Source organism: Panulirus ornatus, chromosome 43 (assembly GCF_036320965.1).
Source record: "Panulirus ornatus isolate Po-2019 chromosome 43, ASM3632096v1, whole genome shotgun sequence".
Lineage (NCBI taxonomy): Eukaryota > Metazoa > Arthropoda > Malacostraca > Decapoda > Palinuridae > Panulirus > Panulirus ornatus.
The window spans coordinates 21,473,328-21,492,362 of NC_092266.1; the positions used below are offsets into that span (position 1 = coordinate 21,473,328).

The following is a 19,035-nucleotide window of genomic DNA, read 5'->3' on the forward strand; positions in this document are numbered from 1 at the left end:
AGAGAGGAAGGAACTAAGCCAGGATATTTCCTTGAGTGCTTGGGTTTTCTGTTCCAGATATGAATGGTGAGCCAATGAAAAAGAAATTTAAGTTCGGGTTTCCCAGAAATCATGTTTTGCCAATTAACCATAAGATGTACATTTGTATTGATTTATTGCACTCATTCTAGACTCTTTGAATTGGAGTTTCTCACACTTCATACAATAATTCAGTTTATAATCTCTCAACCTCCATTCCAAACACAGTATATGTACAGTATTAATGCACATGTTATTGAATCTCATCAGTTATCTTCACCAGAGTTGAACTTGAACTGCTGCATGGTAACCTATTGGTCCTAGTATTGTAAATATTTTGAAGGGTTGTGATAGACTGATACTAGCAGTAAGCTGGGAATAAAATTTGAAGTGTTTCTCCTATATCTTTCTGGAGCAGTATTCCAGTTGTTCATTGCAAGGATGATTTCCACATCATTTACTTGGTTGTTTATTGTAAATCATATTCATTTCAACAAATGTGGCTTGGGTAGATCTTCCTTGAGAGACTTATGCATGCATATGTTTTCACATTTTTTTAATACTTGATCTAGTATTATTTTCATCCATTATACCTTTTGGTATTTCCATGAATCAGATACCCATCATATCATTCTGATTTTTCTTTATTAAACACTATGTCCACATATTCATATCATTGTCATTTCTCATGGCTGACAAATTATTTATTATACCATACTCTATCCTCCTTGTGGAATCTTTATATAGTAGTATGTGCAAAGGCATAGAAGTTGATGGGTAAGCTGCTGTGAAATAATTAGCCTGATCCTTTCTTCCTGTCACCTAGCCAGTAGAGATCTCATGTTTTTTGGCTTAGATATAGTCCTTTTATCATTATCTGTCCATATATCTGTCTATATCTTTGGCACCCATTTCTTTTGGGAACTCCTTCTAAAGGGTGGCCACAGGAATAGTCTCCATAACTGATGAATTCCAGTGCTGCTACTTAGCTTTGTGTGCTTCATCCTTAACAGGCCACTGGCAGAGGGCAACTCATATGCAGTGTTTTCAGAGGCTCCTACCAAATATTTCCACCAGCAACTATTACCCAATGTGTCTACCTAATATTCCTACTTACTACTACTACATAATACTCCCAGCTTATTCTCTTACATACTATTTCTTTTTAATGTTTCTACATGTCTAATGTTCCTACCTGCTGTCTCTATATGTTGCTCCTATTATTTTGCCGAAATGCAGGGCTAGTGCTTAGCACTCACCGAAGAAAAATCTATGAGTTAGGAAGAATGATTTGTGTGAATTAAGTGTTGTCAGTTGTTATGTGCGATAAGGAGAGGCTGTATGTTTGTGGACAGCATGCCAGCAGTTCATGTGTGGATGAGGCAGAAAGAAAAGACAGCTCCCTGGGTCAAAGGAGTGCAGCTTAATAACCACTGAAATGCTGGCTCACTCTGCAGGCTTCACTGACCTTCCCAATACCCAAATGGGTAGTACAGGTAATTTTTCTCTTAGGTTGGTGGCTGCCTTGCATTCCACTGCCTACTACCATTATGTATAATGTTGATAAAGTAAATTTTATGAGTCAGACAACCATACGGTATTACTAACTTCCATAAGGTATTTGAAAAGTACAGTAAATGGTCATGTTTTACTATATGATTATTATTTTTTTTTTCTTTATGGTCTGTCCCATGAGCATAGAGATATTTTATTGGATATCTTGAGGATAATCATGGTAAGGGCCTTCCAATCCCAAGTATGGTTGATAAGGAAATACTGCCTTCTTCAGCAGTTTGATATTCATTGTTAATGTCTGTTATTTTTTGTTATGTACTGTTGATGTCTATTATTTGTTGTTATATATTATTAAAACAAAGAACCAACAAATTTTTTCTTGTTTAAAGGTGCCTCTAGAAAAGAGAATTACATGTAGAAATGAGCTTGATGGGTGGCTTGAAAGTAAACAGATAAAGGTGATTTGATTAAAAAGATAATGGGTGAAATATTAAGGCAAAATGGCTTTCATCAACGGAGGTGACTTCGTTTTCATTTTATATTTTGCCTGTCAGTGGACTGAGCCAGGGCATGTAAAGCCTCTGGGGTAAACCATGGAAAGTTTCTTGGGGCTTGGTTGTGAATAGGGAGCTGTAGTTTTGATGCATTACATATGAAAGCTAAAGAATGGATGTGAGTGGATGTGGCCTTTTGTCGGTTCCTGGTGCTACCCTACTAACGTGGGAAACGGCAATCAAGTGTTGAAAAAGAAATTGTATTTCCTTAATTTTTTTTATTATAAGTGGCATAGGATTACAAAATGTTGATCCTCTCTGTCATCAGGTCATTCACTTAAATTTACAGAATGCTCTCCTTAATTACATGCATTTCTTGGAGATTCACTTTATCTTTTGTGCACATCTTTTATGACGTGCCAGAGGTCTTGCATCATTTTTACCAAGATCGGTCCTCTCAAAGTAATATTTTTCACCAATTTTCAATGAAACTCTGTTTATGCTTCCTTTCTTGACTTCTCATTGCACTGTCATTTAGAAATATAACTAGAACATCTCTTTCTGACGAACTTTTAATTTCAGACCTGTCATGGCACTCATATGGATGTAACACAACTGTTAAGGTCTGATCTCATCATTCTTTTAGTTGATTTACTATACACATTCTTTCATTCACGTTCTTTTTTTCCTTTGGAAGTTATCAGTGCTTCTAAAAGCTGTAATTTTCCTTTGCTTAGATGCTCCCAATGAATGAAATGTTGTAAGGTGTCTTTATAGATCCCATAATAACTGCTTACTGGCACTTAGATGTTAACAGGATTACAGTCAACACTTAAAAAGGTTTACCACCAGCTTTGATTTGTTTTAATTTCCATTATGACAGGTTGCAGATGTTATTAGCTGTGTTCGAATAGCAGCAGTTAATACACCTGCCTTGGAGAATCACCTGGGGGACTTGGCATCATCAGCCACCACTTGTCTTGAGAAAATGTGGTGTGATGGAAGAGTTATTGAGAGTGTAAGTTTCATAAGATTAACTTTTGATGGACAGTCAAAAAATCCATATTCAGTACTGCATGTTATTTCATATTGGTCTTTTGGATAGTCAGTGAAGTGTCCGTCAGTGTGGCTTTTGTACATTTCCAAGTACACTTGTGTGTTAACATGTATTAAGATCTCACATATATCCTTTTGCTACTTTGCCCTCACACCCTTCATCTTCAGTAACATAACCCATTAACCATTCAAAGATATCAGAAAATCTAACAAAATCCATTTTTGCCAGATTTCTAAAGCATCTCAGCATTATTTGTTTTAGCTGCTGCTTTAGTCATAATTTCATACTTGTGAATATCAATTATCCATTCATCTTATGCCTATTTAAATTCAGCATCCTTTCCAAGGTATGCTTTGATTGTGTCCATTACATAACTTGGTTATACAGTGCCAGGACCCATTTAGTGGAGTTCTTCTTGCAGCTTCAAGGCTACACTCTAATCAGTGATCATAGCAATGCCATTTCATGTATAAAGTAAAGAAAGTGCATAGACAAAGCCAGTCACCATCAGCAGAGACCATAGAGAAGATTAAGACTAAACAATACCATAATCACAGAAAAACAAATTGCAAACTGGTTTGTTTTCCTTGTTGCTTTGAACCACAAAACCAGTAGCAACCAAATCTGGAGTGTGATGAAAAAATCCACATAACACAAACCACTCCAGCCGTTACAGAGGAAGCACTGCTGACCAAAAGCAACAGTATCCTTCCCAAATGACACATATTCATACTCATGGTACATTACTCAAACTTAGCCTCAAACCAACCATACCCCTAAACAGAAGTCATGAAAAAAATATACAAAGTCCATCGTGAAACAGCTGTTCACCTGCCCTTCACACCCACTGATCTTCAAAACATAGTGAAGACCTTAACCCCCCACACATCTCACTAAGATTTTCTTTCCAACCCTCAAAATTCATGATTTTCAAGTTGTTTAAGCCTTTGAGTGCATCATAGAATTTCAAGCACTCTCTAAGGGTGCCATTTCCTCAACTATAGATGAAAATACTAATCTAAAAAGATTTCATAGTTTTTCATCATAAGAAAAGCCATAGGTTTCCACTTATGGATTTAAAAGAATGCATAAGAATGATTTTCATTTTCCAAGTATTTTACGCACATATTCGTCAAAGCAATAACCTGTTCCACACGTCCTCTCACACACCTGAAGCCACATTGCTTCTCCCTAATGTGGTGCTCTCTTTATGCTGCATCCTCTTAGTCACTTTCCCATATACCATACCATTATACCAAACAGACTTAGAACATTCACTCTTGTTCCCCTGCCTTTCTGTTATATTATAATACAGGCATTTTACCAGTCCTCCAGCACCTCATCTTCGGCAAGACATATATTTTACTTAATACATTTTGTTTCATTGATATTATGAATGATTGAAATAGTATCTTTAATGATGAAATTAGTATACATTTTTTTTTACCATTTTTCTTCCTATACAGCCAAACTTAAGAATGTTAGCTACGGAGCTAGTGTACAATATTCGCAATCTACATGTGGAAGTTTGGAGCCTTTTGAAGGAAGAACCCCCAGTGAGTTGATCTCTCCAATTTTTGGCATGGTCATGACAAGCACTTGATTATTTGGCTTCTCCCTCTTGCGCTGTCTGACTATTTTCTTTGCCCTCATGATTTCCTCCTTTGGTCTGTCATGTTTGATGAATACCCCACTAAATTCTACCTAGTTTTAGATTTCTTTGCTTGCGTAAGTACTTATGAGCTAGATGCCTTGATTATAACTCCCAATTCCTTTTTAGCTTTATCACTGAAAGAACAGTTTGACAGTTCCACAGTTCCAAGTAATCTTTCAATGAACATTTCTTCTTTCTTTCCTCTTTTCCATCTGACTTGTATATATTCTTCATCCAGTCGAAACATTATTTCAAGATTTTTGTCTGTCAGCCTCCTGGTTTATTCATCTCTCAAAATGTGGTGCCACCCACTTTATAGCTAAGTCCCTTGGTCTTGTTTCATCCAAATGTGTGTTTTTGGCTTTGTGATAATTTTTTTTTATCAGTAAGCACGTATCTTGTATGCTATGCACCTTTCTGAATTTCGTTCAATCCCATTAGCTCCTCTTTTACATTTGCTGAAGATTCCAGTTCCCCTGCATCAGGCATTATGTTTAAAGTACTTTGAGTAGCCCCAGAAATTGCTCCTTCTCCCCTTCCCATCCCAGTGTTTTCAATAGCCTGTGTTTTGGGCAATTCCTCCTGCTCATCATTCTTTAGAATGTTCAGAATAGCCCCTTTTGACTTCTGCTCTTACATCATTCAACCTTCTTTCCTTTGGTTATGTACCCTGTAATCTCCATTAACTGATGCAAATTTTTGAAAATTTTCTTTCACTCTCTCATGCCACTGTTCATGAACCCTGCATTAATTCCCAATATCTTAACTCCTCCTCTAATTGTGTTAACTTCTGGTCTTGCTTTTAGTCTCTTTTTAAGACCTTCATTTCTTTTTCTGGACTCAGGGAGTATTAAAGGTCTTAAATAACCAACTAAAGCAATACTGGTAACTAATGAAGCTTACTAGCACAAAATATCCTCGTTATATCATTAACTGGGCAGTGTTGCCTTTTGCTGATATGGAAGATTTCCCCCTTTTCTTTGGTCATAGCTGCACCTTTATGCAATAAAACATAAGTTTAATTGGTTCACTTCCCTCATGTTAGCCTCTCACTTTCTTAACAATTGAAAGTACTTGTGTTATGAGAAGTCTTCCTGATTAAAGAATGCATTCTTCACACTAATCTGCTAAGCTTTCTGTATACACCATTTTCCAGTGTATTCCCCATCCACATAAGTTTTGATATATGATTTTCATTTATTACAGGTAATAAACCAAGCAGCAGAAGAAGGTCTTCAAGGAGCACTAACACATCTTGATAATGTACTGAAATGTGCTCATGAAAAGGACAGTTTAATGCACTTTGTGTCTGAAGAGGAAGTAAGTTTTTCCATGTTTTGAAGTATTTTAAGCCATTGTATCATAATATTCATATTTGAGTAGATTATTCTTCTTGGGAAATTTGTACTTTCATCTTTCTGTCTGTCATTATTAACTCTTTTCCTAAAATTATGGAGTAGGTCACTTACATAAAGCATCTTAGATCACTTATACTCATCTTCAGTCTGTGTTGAGTATTGTAGAGTGAAAAATGAACTTCCACACCTATAAAAGAATTTCATAATTTTCATACTTTTTCACTTTGGACTGAGTTGACTCATCAAGTGAGACTAGTGCCTCCATTCAACCCATACTTTTTTGTAAAATGCCTCAATTGCATCAGATCTCTAATAACTCCTGCAGCATCTGAAATATCCTGAGCTTTGATCATTTCTCTCACTTCATCTCTCCATCGTTTCCATGGTTTATCTCTCCTTTTTGCCCCTTCATTTCTGCTTTTATATATCTTCTTGACCAACCAATCATCTGTTTTATATCGAAAATATTTTGATTGTTAAGAATTTTGACATTTTCATGTTTTCATTTATATTTTCAAATTTAGTCTTAGCATTTTGAATGAATTCATGTTCTGTGATGTTGCAAAGTACACTTTTCCCCAACTATGCATGGGGGTGCATTCTTAGAAAAGTGTATTTACTGTGACTACCCACAAAACAGACTAATTATTATGTGGGAAAAATGGGAATGTGTTCCTAAAATCTCACAAATGTTGCATTTTTTCACATCTGTCTTGGAAAAGGAAAAAATGTCTTATTAAGTTTTGTACTTATGACAGCTATAAAGAGATCACATTTAAACTTAAAGGCATGTTTCTAATTTTCCAACATTTTTTCACTTCTCAAATCAAAGGGTGTCTTCTTTTGGTCATATTCTTAGCACATAGTTTGCATGACAGAGAAAGCCACACTTTATTTGATTGTTTCTGTATATTTCTTCATTTTACATGTACACACATTAGGTGGAGGTAGCAGACAGCATTCTGGAATGTTTATTGATTTTGTTTCATTTTCATTATATGTATTACCTTAGGTGTCTTTTAAGGCAAGTGCCACCATGATGCTTGAATGTAACAGATTTTTTTCTCTCTCTTAGATCAAAATCAGACCAAAGTAATCATATCCTAGTGGAACTGTCACATAGATCAGTATTGGCTACAAATGCAGTACTTTCTGTTACAGCTAGCAACTAAGATTTAACTTGTATTTCTCTCTGGGGCTGGTTTGTCCCAAAAACTTTGAGAATATCTTAAGATCCATGGGGGTTAGAAATCTCTTATATCCTACTTTTTGGTGAGCCTCTCACCCATTGCTTACTACCTCTTCAATAGTTGCAGCCAATATCTCTGTCCAGGTGTGCCTTGCTGACAATCAGAACTTCCTCTTGGTGATGACACCATTGTCCAACTGGCTGTCTCGCTAGTTGCAATGACTGCCACATAATTCTCTGGATCTTTGGATGACACAAACATATAACTTTTTTTTTTCTCCAGGTTCTTTCACATTATCAAGGATAAGTATCCTTTTGTGATTCACTATAGGTGTAGTGTATATGTTATGTATGGTGAATTTCTCAAAACCCATTCCCAGCCTTACCTCCTAAGATAAAGAAGGCAAAGATTCTTTGCTACCCTTCAGTGATCATAAGAAAGATTCAGATTCTCCTCCACCTATCAGGGATAATGAGGGAGAGGTGGGGTCCTAGAATCCTCCCTGTCTTCCTACCAACTACCACTGCCACCTCATCTGTCGCCCACTGCTGCATCAACCACTGAGAAAATTATAATCTGATTTGTGTTTGTTAATCTTACTCATGTGTATTGTACACATATATTTACATTTGTAATATCAGAAGTGTTTTTTTAGTACTTACTTGGTATTTGTTATCCCTGAGGATAGGGGAGAAAGAATACTTCCCACGTATTCCCTGTGTGTCGTAGAAGGCGACTAAAAGGGGAGGAAGCAGGGGGCTGGAAATCATCCCTTCTCATTTTTAATTTTCCAGAAGAAGGAACAGAGAAAATAGGCCAAGTGAGGTTTCCTCTCAAAGGCTCAGCCCTCTGTTCTTAACGCTATCTCACTAATATCTCACTTTATATTTTAAGCAAAAACTTGCAATTGTTGAAAACTTTTGGGACCAAAATGAACCATTTTGTATTGCTAGATTGGTTACAAAATTGAAGCAAATTTATATAAAAAGGAATGACGACAGGTCAGAAAAGTGACACAAAAAGTGCTAGTGTGGGAAGGTACGAGGCTTGTCTGTGTCACCCCTGTAATTATCTAATTCGGTACTTGTCACCAAATCATGGAAATGCAGACTTTACCTACCCCTTCATAGCCCTGAGTTTTCTAAAGGAAACATGAGAAGGGCATTCCCTCTCATTATGAAGCATCAAAGCATGCTTTGGCTGCCTCAGATCTTGATATAGTCTTTTCTTTTTTGCCATTCTTTTCCAGAAGAAGATTCTCATCAATGCTGAATACTTATTTAGGTGTTCAACTTCTGTCCATAACAGTCTTCTTGAAATATGCAGAAAATATCAGGTAAAAGCAGATAAAGGTAGCAAGTATGAGTATTTGATCACAATCATTTGTGTTTACAAGATGACTGTTGGTATGTGTGATGTGAACTGAAAAGTATTTTGCTAGTTGGTGGAATATGAGATTAATAGAAATTTATTGTATCATCAGTATGAAATGCATGATGAGCACAAAAGTACCTAAAATGTCCCAACATTTTATTATTAAAGGGAAAAATTTTTTTTTTTATTATTATTATACTTTGTCGCTGTCTCCCGCGTTTGCGAGGTAGCGCAAGGAAACAGACGAAAGAAATGGCCCAACCCCCCCCCCATACACATGTATATACATACGTCCACACACGCAAATATACATACCTACACAGCTTTCCATGGTTTACCTCAGACGCTTCACATGCCTTGATTCAATCCACTGACAGCACGTCAACCCCGGTATACCACATCGATCCAATTCACTCTATTCCTTGCCCTCCTTTCACCCTCCTGCATGTTCAGGCCCCGATCACACAAAATCTTTTTCACTCCATCTTTCCACCTCCAATTTGGTCTCCCTCTTCTCCTCGTTCCCTCCACCTCCGACACATATATCCTCTTGGTCAATCTTTCCTCACTCATTCTCTCCATGTGCCCAAACCACTTCAAAACACCCTCTTCTGCTCTCTCAACCACGCTCTTTTTATTTCCACACATCTCTCTTACCCTTACGTTACTCACTCGATCAAACCACCTCACACCACACATTGTCCTCAAACATCTCATTTCCAGCACATCCATCCTCCTGTGCACAACTCTATCCATAGCCCACGCCTCGCAACCATACAACATTGTTGGAACCACTATTCCTTCAAACATACCCATTTTTGCTTTCCGAGATAATGTTCTCGACTTCCACACATTCTTCAAGGCCCCCAGAATTTTCGCCCCCTCCCCCACCCTATGATCCACTTCCGCTTCCATGGTTCCATCCGCTGCCAGATCCACTCCCAGATATCTAAAACACTTCACTTCCTCCAGTTTTTCTCCATTCAAACTCACCTCCCAATTGACTTGACCCTCAACCCTACTGTACCTAATAACCTTGCTCTTATTCACATTTACTCTTAACTTTCTTCTTCCACACACTTTACCAAACTCAGTCACCAGCTTCTGCAGTTTCTCACATGAATCAGCCACCAGCGCTGTATCATCAGCGAACAACAACTGACTCACTTCCCAAGCTCTCTCATCCCCAACAGACTTCATACTTGCCCCTCTTTCCAAAACTCTTGCATTTACCTCCCTAACAACCCCATCCATAAGGGAAAAAATATGTTTTCAAATTTTTGACAAGTGTTAGTTCTCATATGATGTTATTTGAGCCTGTACATTAATTCTCAACTGTCTCGATCGCAAGATATCACTAATTGGACTCTCACTAATTTGGCAAAAGTGGTATAGGCCCATTGGTGATCTTAGGAAAATCTCTTCCAATTAGATAGAGAAAAGAGTGTCACAGTGTTCAAGTCAGTTTTTTCCCATAAGAGAATGATTTGCTTGTTAATTGAACTGACTCCACTTACAGTTTACAAACTCTTGTATACTGTACGTACTGTTTGTTTTTGGTTTTATGTAGACTTAAGTTTTTGAATACTGTACCTGCACTGTAGGTCTTCTTAAACCAAATAATTCATTTCATTAAAGTTATCTTCCACAGGTTGAACGTAAAAGAGTCCACTCAAAGGGAATATTTAAAATAAAGCTAAAGCGAGAAGGTCGACGAGGAGGATTTGAGAAAGAAGTTAAAGAGTGGGGCCCAGAGGAGGTTGCTGCCTGGCTTGAAACTTTACAGTTGATAGAATACCAGGACTCATTCATTCGTCATGATATAAGAGGCTCAGAGCTTCTCAATCTAGAAAGAAGGTAAATTTTCATTTAGTTTAGAAATGTTTACAGGTGCATATTTTATCCATACACAAAAAATGCAGTTTGCTGACATACAGGGAGGTGCAACCATACTTTGAAGATTATAGGAGTAACCGTTTTATTTTTCAAGATCCAGTATAACATACAGAAAACAAGGACATATGCATGCATTCACACAACCACAGTGACATATACGCACTGGATATTAAAATTGGGTTTGCTTTATTTTGAGTTTAGTAGGGTGTGGGAGTGGAAGTTATCTTAGATTTACATCAAATGTTTCTTACTTTTTTTAATGTTTATTCTAATTACTGCTATTACGTATAATAATGATAATAGTAATTATATTTATTTTTATTTATTTTGCTTTGTCGCTGTCTCCCGCGTTAGCGAGGTAGCGCAAGGAAACAGACGAAAGAATGGCTCAACCCACCCACATACACATGTATATACATACACGCCCACACACACAAATATACATACCTATACATCTCAACATATGCATATATATACACACACAGACATATACATATATACACATGTACATAATTCATACTGTCTGCCTTTATTCATTCCCATCGCCACCTCGCCACACATGAAATAACAACCCCCCCCCTCATGTGTGCGAGGGGAAAAGACAACAAAAGGCCCCGTTCGTTCACACTCAATCTCTAGCTGTCATGTAATAATGCACCGAAACCACAGCTCCCTTTCCACATCCAGGCCCCACAGAACTTTCCATAGTTTACCCCAGACGGTTCACATGCCCTGGTTCAATCCATTGACAGCACATCGACCCCGGTATACCACATCGTTCCAATTTACTCTATTCCTTGCACGCCTTTCACCCTCCTACATGTTCAGGCCCCGATCACTCAAAATCTTTTTCACTCCGTCTTTCCACCTCCAATTTGGTCTCCCACTTCTCCTCGTTCCCTCCACCTCTGACACATATATCCTTTTTGTTAGTCTTTCCTCAATCATTCTCTCCATGTGACCAAACCATTTCAAAACACCCTCTTCTGCTCTCTCAACCACACTCTTTTTATTACCACACATCTCTCTTACCTTATTATTACTTACTCGATCAAACCACCTCACACCACATATTGTCCTCAAACATCTCATTTCCAGCACATCTACCCTCCTGCGCACAACTTTATCCATAGCCCACGCCTCGCAACCATACAACATTGTTGGAACCACTATTCCTTCAAACATACCCATTTTTGCTTTCCGAGATAATGTTCTCGATTTCCACACATTCTTCAACGCTCCCAGAACTTTCGCCCCCTCCCCCACCCTATGATTCACACTTCTGCTTCCATGGTTCCATCCGCTGCCAAATCCACTCCCAGATATCTAAAACACTTCACTTCCTCCAGTTTTTCTCCATTCAAACTTACCTCCCAATTGACTTGACCCTTAACCCTGCTGTACCTAATAACCTTGCTCTTATTCACATTTACTCTCAACTTTCTTCTTTCACACACTTTACCAAACTCAGACTTACCATGTATTCCCTGTGTGTCATAGAAGGCAACTGAAAGGGGAGGGAGTGGGGGGCTGGAAATCCTCCTCTCTCGTTTTTAATTTTTCAAAAGAAGGAACAAAGGGGGCTAAGTGAGGATATTCCCTCAAAGGCTCAGTCCTTTGTTCTTAACTCTACCTTGCTAACGCAGGGAATGGCAAATGATATGAAAAAAAATATGTTTTTTTAATTTTCCAAAAGAACAGAGAAGGGGGCTAAGTGAGGATATTCCCCTCTAAAGCTCAGTCCTCTATTCTTAATGCTACCTCGCTAAAGTGGAATAAGGCAAATATGTATGAAAAAATGTATATTGGAGGTGGAAAGATGGAGTGAAAAAGAATTTGAGTGATTGGGACCTGAACATGCAGGAGGGTGAAAGGCATGCAAGTAATAGAGTGAATTGGAGGAATGTGGTGTACCACGGTCGACATGCTGTCAGTGGATTGAACCAGGGCATGTGAAGTGTCTGGGGTAAACTATGGAAAGTTTTGTGTGGCCTGGATGTGGAAAGGGAGCTGTGGTTTCGGTGCATTATACGTGACAGCTAGAGACTGAGTGTGAACAAATGTGGCCTTTGTTGTCTTTTCTTAGCGCTACCTCACACACATGCGGGGAAGGGGATTGTCAGTTCATGTGTGGTGGGGTGGCGACGGGAATGAATAAGGGCAGACTATGAATTATATACATATGTATATATGTATATGAGACTTTTGGATGTTAATGTGCTGAGAGGTGCAACTGGAGGGATGTCTGATCATTATCTTGTGGAGGCTAAGGTGAAGATTAGTATGGGTTTTCAGAAAAGAGGAGTGAATGTTGGGGTGAAGAAGGTGGTGAGAGTAAGTGAGCTTGGGAAGGAGACCTGTGTGGGGAAGTACCAGGAGAGACTGTGTACAGAATGGAAAAAGGTGAGAACAATGGAAGTAAGGGGGAGTGGGGGAGGAATGGGATGTATTTAGGGAATCAGTGATGGATTGCGCAAAAGATGCTTGTGGCATGAGAAGAGTGGGAGGTGGGCTGTTTAGAAAGGGTAGTGAGTGGTGGGATGAAGAAGTAAGAGTATTAGTGAAAGAGAAGAGAGAGGCATTTGGACGATTTTTGCAGGGAAAAAATGCAATTGAGTGGGAGAAGTATAAAAGAAAGAGACAGGAGGTCAAGAGAAAGGTGCAAGAGGTGAAAAAAAGGGCAAATGAGAGTTGGGGTGAGAGACTATCAGTAAATTTTAGGGAGAATAAAAAGATGTTCTGGAAGGAGGTAAATAAAGTGCGTAAGAGAAGGGAGCAAATGGGAACTTCAGTGAAGGGCGTAAATGGGGAGGTGATAACAAGTAGCGGTGATGTGAGAAGGAGATGGAATGAGTATTTTGAAGGTTTGTTGAATGTGTCTGATGACAGAGTGGCAGATATAGGGTGTTTTGGTCGAGGTGGTGTGCAAAGTGAGAGGGTTAGGGAAAATGATTTGGTAAACAGAGAAGAGGTAGTAAAAGCTTTGCGGAAGATGAAAGCCGGCAAGGCAGCAGGTTTGGATGGTATTGCAGTGGAATTTATTAAAAAAGGGGGTGACTGTATTGTTGACTGGTTGGTAAGGTTATTTAATGTATGTATGACTCATGGTGAGGTGCCTGAGGATTGGCGGAATGCGTGCATAGTGCCATTGTACAAAGGCAAAGGGGATAAGAGTGAGTGCTCAAATTACAGAGGTATACGTTTGTTGAGTATTCCTGGTAAATTATATGGGAGGGTATTGATTGAGAGGGTGAAGGCATGTACAGAGCATCAGATTGGGGAAGAGCAGTGCGGTTTCAGAAGTGGTAGAGGATGTGTGGATCAGGTGTTTGCTTTGAAGAATGTATGTGAGAAATACTTAGAAAAGCAAATGGATTTGTATGTAGCATTTATGGATCTGGAGAAGGCATATGATAGAGTTGATAGAGATGCTCTGTGGAAGGTATTAAGAATATATGGTGTGGGAGGCAAGTTGTTAGAAGCAGTGAAAAGTTTTTATCGAGGATGTAAGGCATGTGTACGTGTAGGAAGAGAGGAAAGTGATTGGTTCTCAGTGAATGTAGGTTTGCGGCAGGGGTGTGTGATGTCTCCATGGTTGTTTAATTTGTTTATGGATGGGGTTGTTAGGGAGGTAAATGCAAGAGTCCTGGAAAGAGGGGCAAGTATGAAGTCTGTTGGGGATGAGAGAGCTTGGGAAGTGAGTCAGTTGTTGTTCGCTGATGATACAGCGCTGGTGGCTGATTCATGTGAGAAACTGCAGAAGCTGGTGACTGAGTTTGGTAAAGTGTGTGGAAGAAGAAAGTTAAGAGTAAATGTGAATAAGAGCAAGGTTATTAGGTACAGTAGGGGTGAGGGTCAAGTCAATTGGGAGGTGAGTTTGAATGGAGAAAAACTGGAGGAAGTGAAGTGTTTTAGATATCTGGGAGTGGATCTGGCAGCGGATGGAACCATGGAAGCGGAAGTGGATCATAGGGTGGGGGAGGGGGCGAAAATTTTGGGAGCCTTGAAAAATGTGTGGAAGTCGAGAACATTATCTCGGAAAGCAAAAATGGGTATGTTTGAAGGAATAGTGGTTCCAACAATGTTGTATGGTTGCGAGGCGTGGGCTATGGATAGAGATGTGCGCAGGAGGATGGATGTGCTGGAAATGAGATGTTTGAGGAAAATGTGTGGTGTGAGGTGGTTTGATCGAGTAAGTAACGTAAGGGTAAGAGAGATGTGTGGAAATAAAAAGAGCGTGGTTGAGAGAGCAGAAGAGGGTGTTTTGAAATGGTTTGGGCACATGGAGAGAATGAGTGAGGAAAGATTGACCAAGAGGATATATGTGTCGGAGGTGGAGGGAACGAGGAGAAGAGGGAGACCAAATTGGAGGTGGAAAGATGGAGTGAAAAAGATTTTGTGTGATCGGGGCCTGAACATGCAGGAGGGTGAAAGGAGGGCAAGGAATAGAGTGAATTGGAGCGATGTGGTATACAGGGGTTGACGTGCTGTCAGTGGATTGAATCAAGGCATGTGAAGCGTCTGGGGTAAACCATGGAAAGCTGTGTAGGTATGTATATTTGCGTGTGTGGACGTGTGTATGTACATGTGTATGGGGGGGGGGGGGGGGGGGGGGGGCATTTCTTTCGTCTGTTTCCTTGCGCTACCTCGCAAACGCGGGAGACAGCGACAAAGTATAAAAAAAAAAAAAAGTATATATGTATATGTCTGTGTGTATATATGTATACATTGAGATGTATAGGTATGTATATGTGCGTGTGTGGACGTGTATGTATATACATGTGTATGTGGGTGGGTTGGGCCATTCTTTCTTCTGTTTCCTTGCGCTACCTCGCTAACGCGGGAGACAGTGACAAAGCAAAATAAATATAAATAAATAACCTTCCACGAAGCATCTCTATCAATTCTATCATATGCCTTCTCCAGATCCATAAATGCTACATACAAATCCATCTGTTTTTCATAGTATATCTCACATACATTCATTCTTCAAAGCAAACACCTGATCCACACATCCTCTACCACTTCTGAAACCACATTACTCTTCCCCAATCTGATGGTTTGGTCACATGGAGAGAATGAGTGAGGAAAGATTGACAGAGAGGATATATGTGTCAGAGGTGGAGGGAACGAGGAGAAGTGGGAGACCAAATTGGAGGTGGAAGGATAGAGTGAAAAAGATTTTGAGCGATCGGGGCCTGAACATACTGGAGGGTGAAAGGCGTGCAAGGAATAGAGTGAATTGGAACGATGTGGTATACCATGGTTGACTTGCTGTCACTGGATTGAATCAGGGCATGTGAAGTGTCTGGGCTAAACCATGGAAAGTTCTGTGGGGCCTGGCTATGGAAAGGGAGCTGTGGTCTCAGTGCATTATACATGAGAATGATAATAATAATGGTTATGATAATACCCCCCTGCTCTTGCCCCTTTTTGTCACCATTTTTGTTCATACAGGAGATGTACATGGTTAAACTTGAGGTTTTATTTTTATAAGGAAAACTGACCACCTGTAGCACCCCTGAAATGCTAGTTCCAGTGTTCTTGTTTGCATTCTTTTAACTGTCCAGGAAAAATAGCTTCTCATACTATCAACTGTGTTTTGTATATTAACCTTTTTCCTGTCTTTCAGAGACCTCAAAGAATTAGGAATAACCAAGATTGGCCACATAAAACGTATTCAGCAGGGCATAAGGGAAATTAGAGATGGTAAACCTCATGGTTAAAGGACCTCAGTATCCTGCAGGTCAAGGACCAAAACATGGGTAAGAACAAATGTAATTGCACTGGATTTTCTTGCATTTGATTTTCAAGACACCGCACACAAGGTTGCTCTGGAAAGAGTGTAAGGATGAATGTTCACAATAGATATGATAGACCTCCATATGACACTGGTGATATTTGTTTATTTATTTATCTATAGTTACCTCAGGACTGATTTCTATGAAAGAGTCCTGGTGTTACCTAAGACATTTCTAGAGGCTCATGCAGCCTAAGGCTATGCTACTTCCACTTGCAAAGAAATGTAGACTTCTTTGGAGTGAGAAGTTTTTTAACAAGGCTGTGCTCCAAGTGATACAGCCTTCCCAGTTTAACCTTGAGCAGATGGATATTGCTAACACCTGTGTTAGGTGCAAGGGCAGAAGCTAAGGAAATGGTAGCACAAGTGCTGAAGATGGAGTTATGGGAAAGAGTGTAAGGAAGTGATTTCTAGACTAAAGTATCCCCCCCCCCCATACATATTTGCCTTTTCCCACATTAGTGAGGTAGCACCAAGAACAGAAGACTGAGCCTTAGAAGGAAAATCCTCATTTGGTCCCCTTCTCTGTTCCTTCTTTTGGACAAAGAGGATATATGTGTCAGAGGTGGAGGGAACAAGAAGTGGGAGACCAAACTGGAGGTGGAAGGATGGTGTGAAAAGGGTTTTAAGCAATTGGGTCATGAACATACAGGAGGGTGAGAGGCGTGCAAGGAATAAAGTTAATTGGATTGATGTGGTATACTGGGGTCAACGTGCTGTCAGTGGACTGAACCAGGGCATGTGAGGCATCTGGGATAAACCATGGAAAGGTCTTTGGGACCTGGATGTGGATAGAGAGCTGTGGTTTGGGCGGATGACACGTGACAGCTAGAGACTAAGTGTGAACGAATGTGACTTTTTGTCTGTTTTCCAGGCGCTACCTCGCTGAAGTGGGGGATTGTGATGCTGTTACCTGTGGGGCAGGGTAGCATGTACATGTGTATGTATGTATTTGTATGTGTATGTATATGTGCGTGTATGGGCGTTTATGTATATATATGTGTATATGAGAGGATGGGCCATATTTCGTCTTTCCTGGTGCCACCTCGCTGACGCAGGAAACAGTGTTTAAAAGTATAATAAGTATAATGAATGTATATATATATTTTTTATTATTTATTTTACTTTGTCACTGTCTCCCATGTTAGCGAGGTAGCGCATGGAAAAAGACAAAAGAATGGCTCAACCGACCCACATACACAGGTATATATGCACATGTCCACACACATATACATACCTATATATTTCAATGTATACATATATATACATACACAGGCATATACATATATACACAGTATATAATTCATACTTGCTGCCTTTATTAATTCCCGTCGCCACCCTGCCACACATGAAATGACAACCCCCACGCACGCGCAATGTAGCACTAGAAAAGGACAACAAAGGCCACATTCGTTCATACTCAGTCTCTAGCTGTCATGTATAATGCACCGAAACCATAGCTCCCTTTCCACATCCAGGTCCCACAAAACTTCCCATGGTTTACCCCAGACGCTTCATATACCCTGGTTCAAGCCATTGACAGCACGTCGACCCCAGTATACCACATCGTTCCAATTCACTCTATTCCTTGCACGCCTTTCATCCTCCTGCATGTTCAGGCCCCGATTGCTCAAAATCATTTTCACTCCATCCTTCCACCTCCAATTTGGCCTCCCACTTCTTGTTTCCTCCACCTCTGACACATGTATCCTCTTTGACAATCTTTCCTCACTCATTTTGTCCATGTGACCAAACCCTTTCAATACACCCTCTTCTGCTTTCTAAACCACTCTCTTTTTATTACCACACATCTCTCTTACCCTGTCATTACTTACTCGATCAAACCACCTCACACCACATATTGTCCTCAAACATCTCATTATTAGGTAGAGTAGGATTGAGGGACAAGTCATTTGGGAGGTAAGTTTGAATGGAGAAAAACTGGAGGAGGTGAAGTGTTTTAGATATCTGTGAGTGGATTTGGCAGCGGATGGAACCATGGAAGCGGAAGTGAGTCATAGTGTGGGGGAGGGGGCGAAACTTCTGGGAGCGTTGAAAAATGTGTGGAATATGAGAACATTATCTCGGAAAGCAAAAATGGGTATATTTGAAGGAATAGTGGTACCAACAATGTTATATGGTTGCAAGGTGTGGGCTATAGATAGAGTTGTGTGGAGGAGGGTGGATGTGTTAGAAATGAGATGTTTGAGGATAATATGTGGTGTGAGGTGGTTTGATAGAGTACATACTAAAAAGGTAAGAGAGATGAGTGGTAATGAAAAGAGTGTGGTTGAGAGAGCAGAAGAGGGTGTTTTGAAATGGTTTGGTTACATGGAGTGAATGATTGAGGAAAGATTGACAAAGAGAATATATGTGTCAGAGGTGGAGGGAACGAGAAGTGGGAGAGCAAATTGGAGGTGGAAGGATAGAGTGAAAAAGATTGTGAGCGATCGAAGCCTGAACATGCAGGAGGGTGAAAGGCATGCAAGGAATAGAGTGAATTGGAACGATGTGGTATACCGGGGTTGACGTGCTGTCAGTGGATTGAACCAGGGCATGTGAAGCGTCTGGGGTAAACCATGGAACATTATCTCGGAAAGCAAAAATGGGTATATTTGAAGGAAAAGTGGTACCAACAATGTTATATGGTTGCAAGGTGTAGGCTATAGATAGAGTTGT

The 19,035-nt window shown here is 39.8% G+C and overlaps 1 protein-coding gene across 3 annotated transcripts in view; it reads left to right on the top strand.

Moving 5' to 3' along the window:
• The window catches only part of LOC139762379 (diacylglycerol kinase delta), a 163,683-nt gene that overhangs the window by 132,351 nt on the left and 12,297 nt on the right, over positions 1-19,035 (top strand). For all 3 annotated transcript variants that reach the window (XM_071687184.1, XM_071687182.1, XM_071687183.1), the window contains exons 24-28: positions 2,911-3,045; positions 4,551-4,640; positions 5,945-6,058; positions 10,312-10,517; positions 16,189-16,321. In XM_071687184.1, coding sequence (XP_071543285.1) covers positions 2,911-3,045; positions 4,551-4,640; positions 5,945-6,058; positions 10,312-10,517; positions 16,189-16,282 — 639 coding nt within the window. In that variant the 3' untranslated portion in view covers positions 16,283-16,321. The remainder of the gene's footprint in view (positions 1-2,910; positions 3,046-4,550; positions 4,641-5,944; positions 6,059-10,311; positions 10,518-16,188; positions 16,322-19,035) is intronic.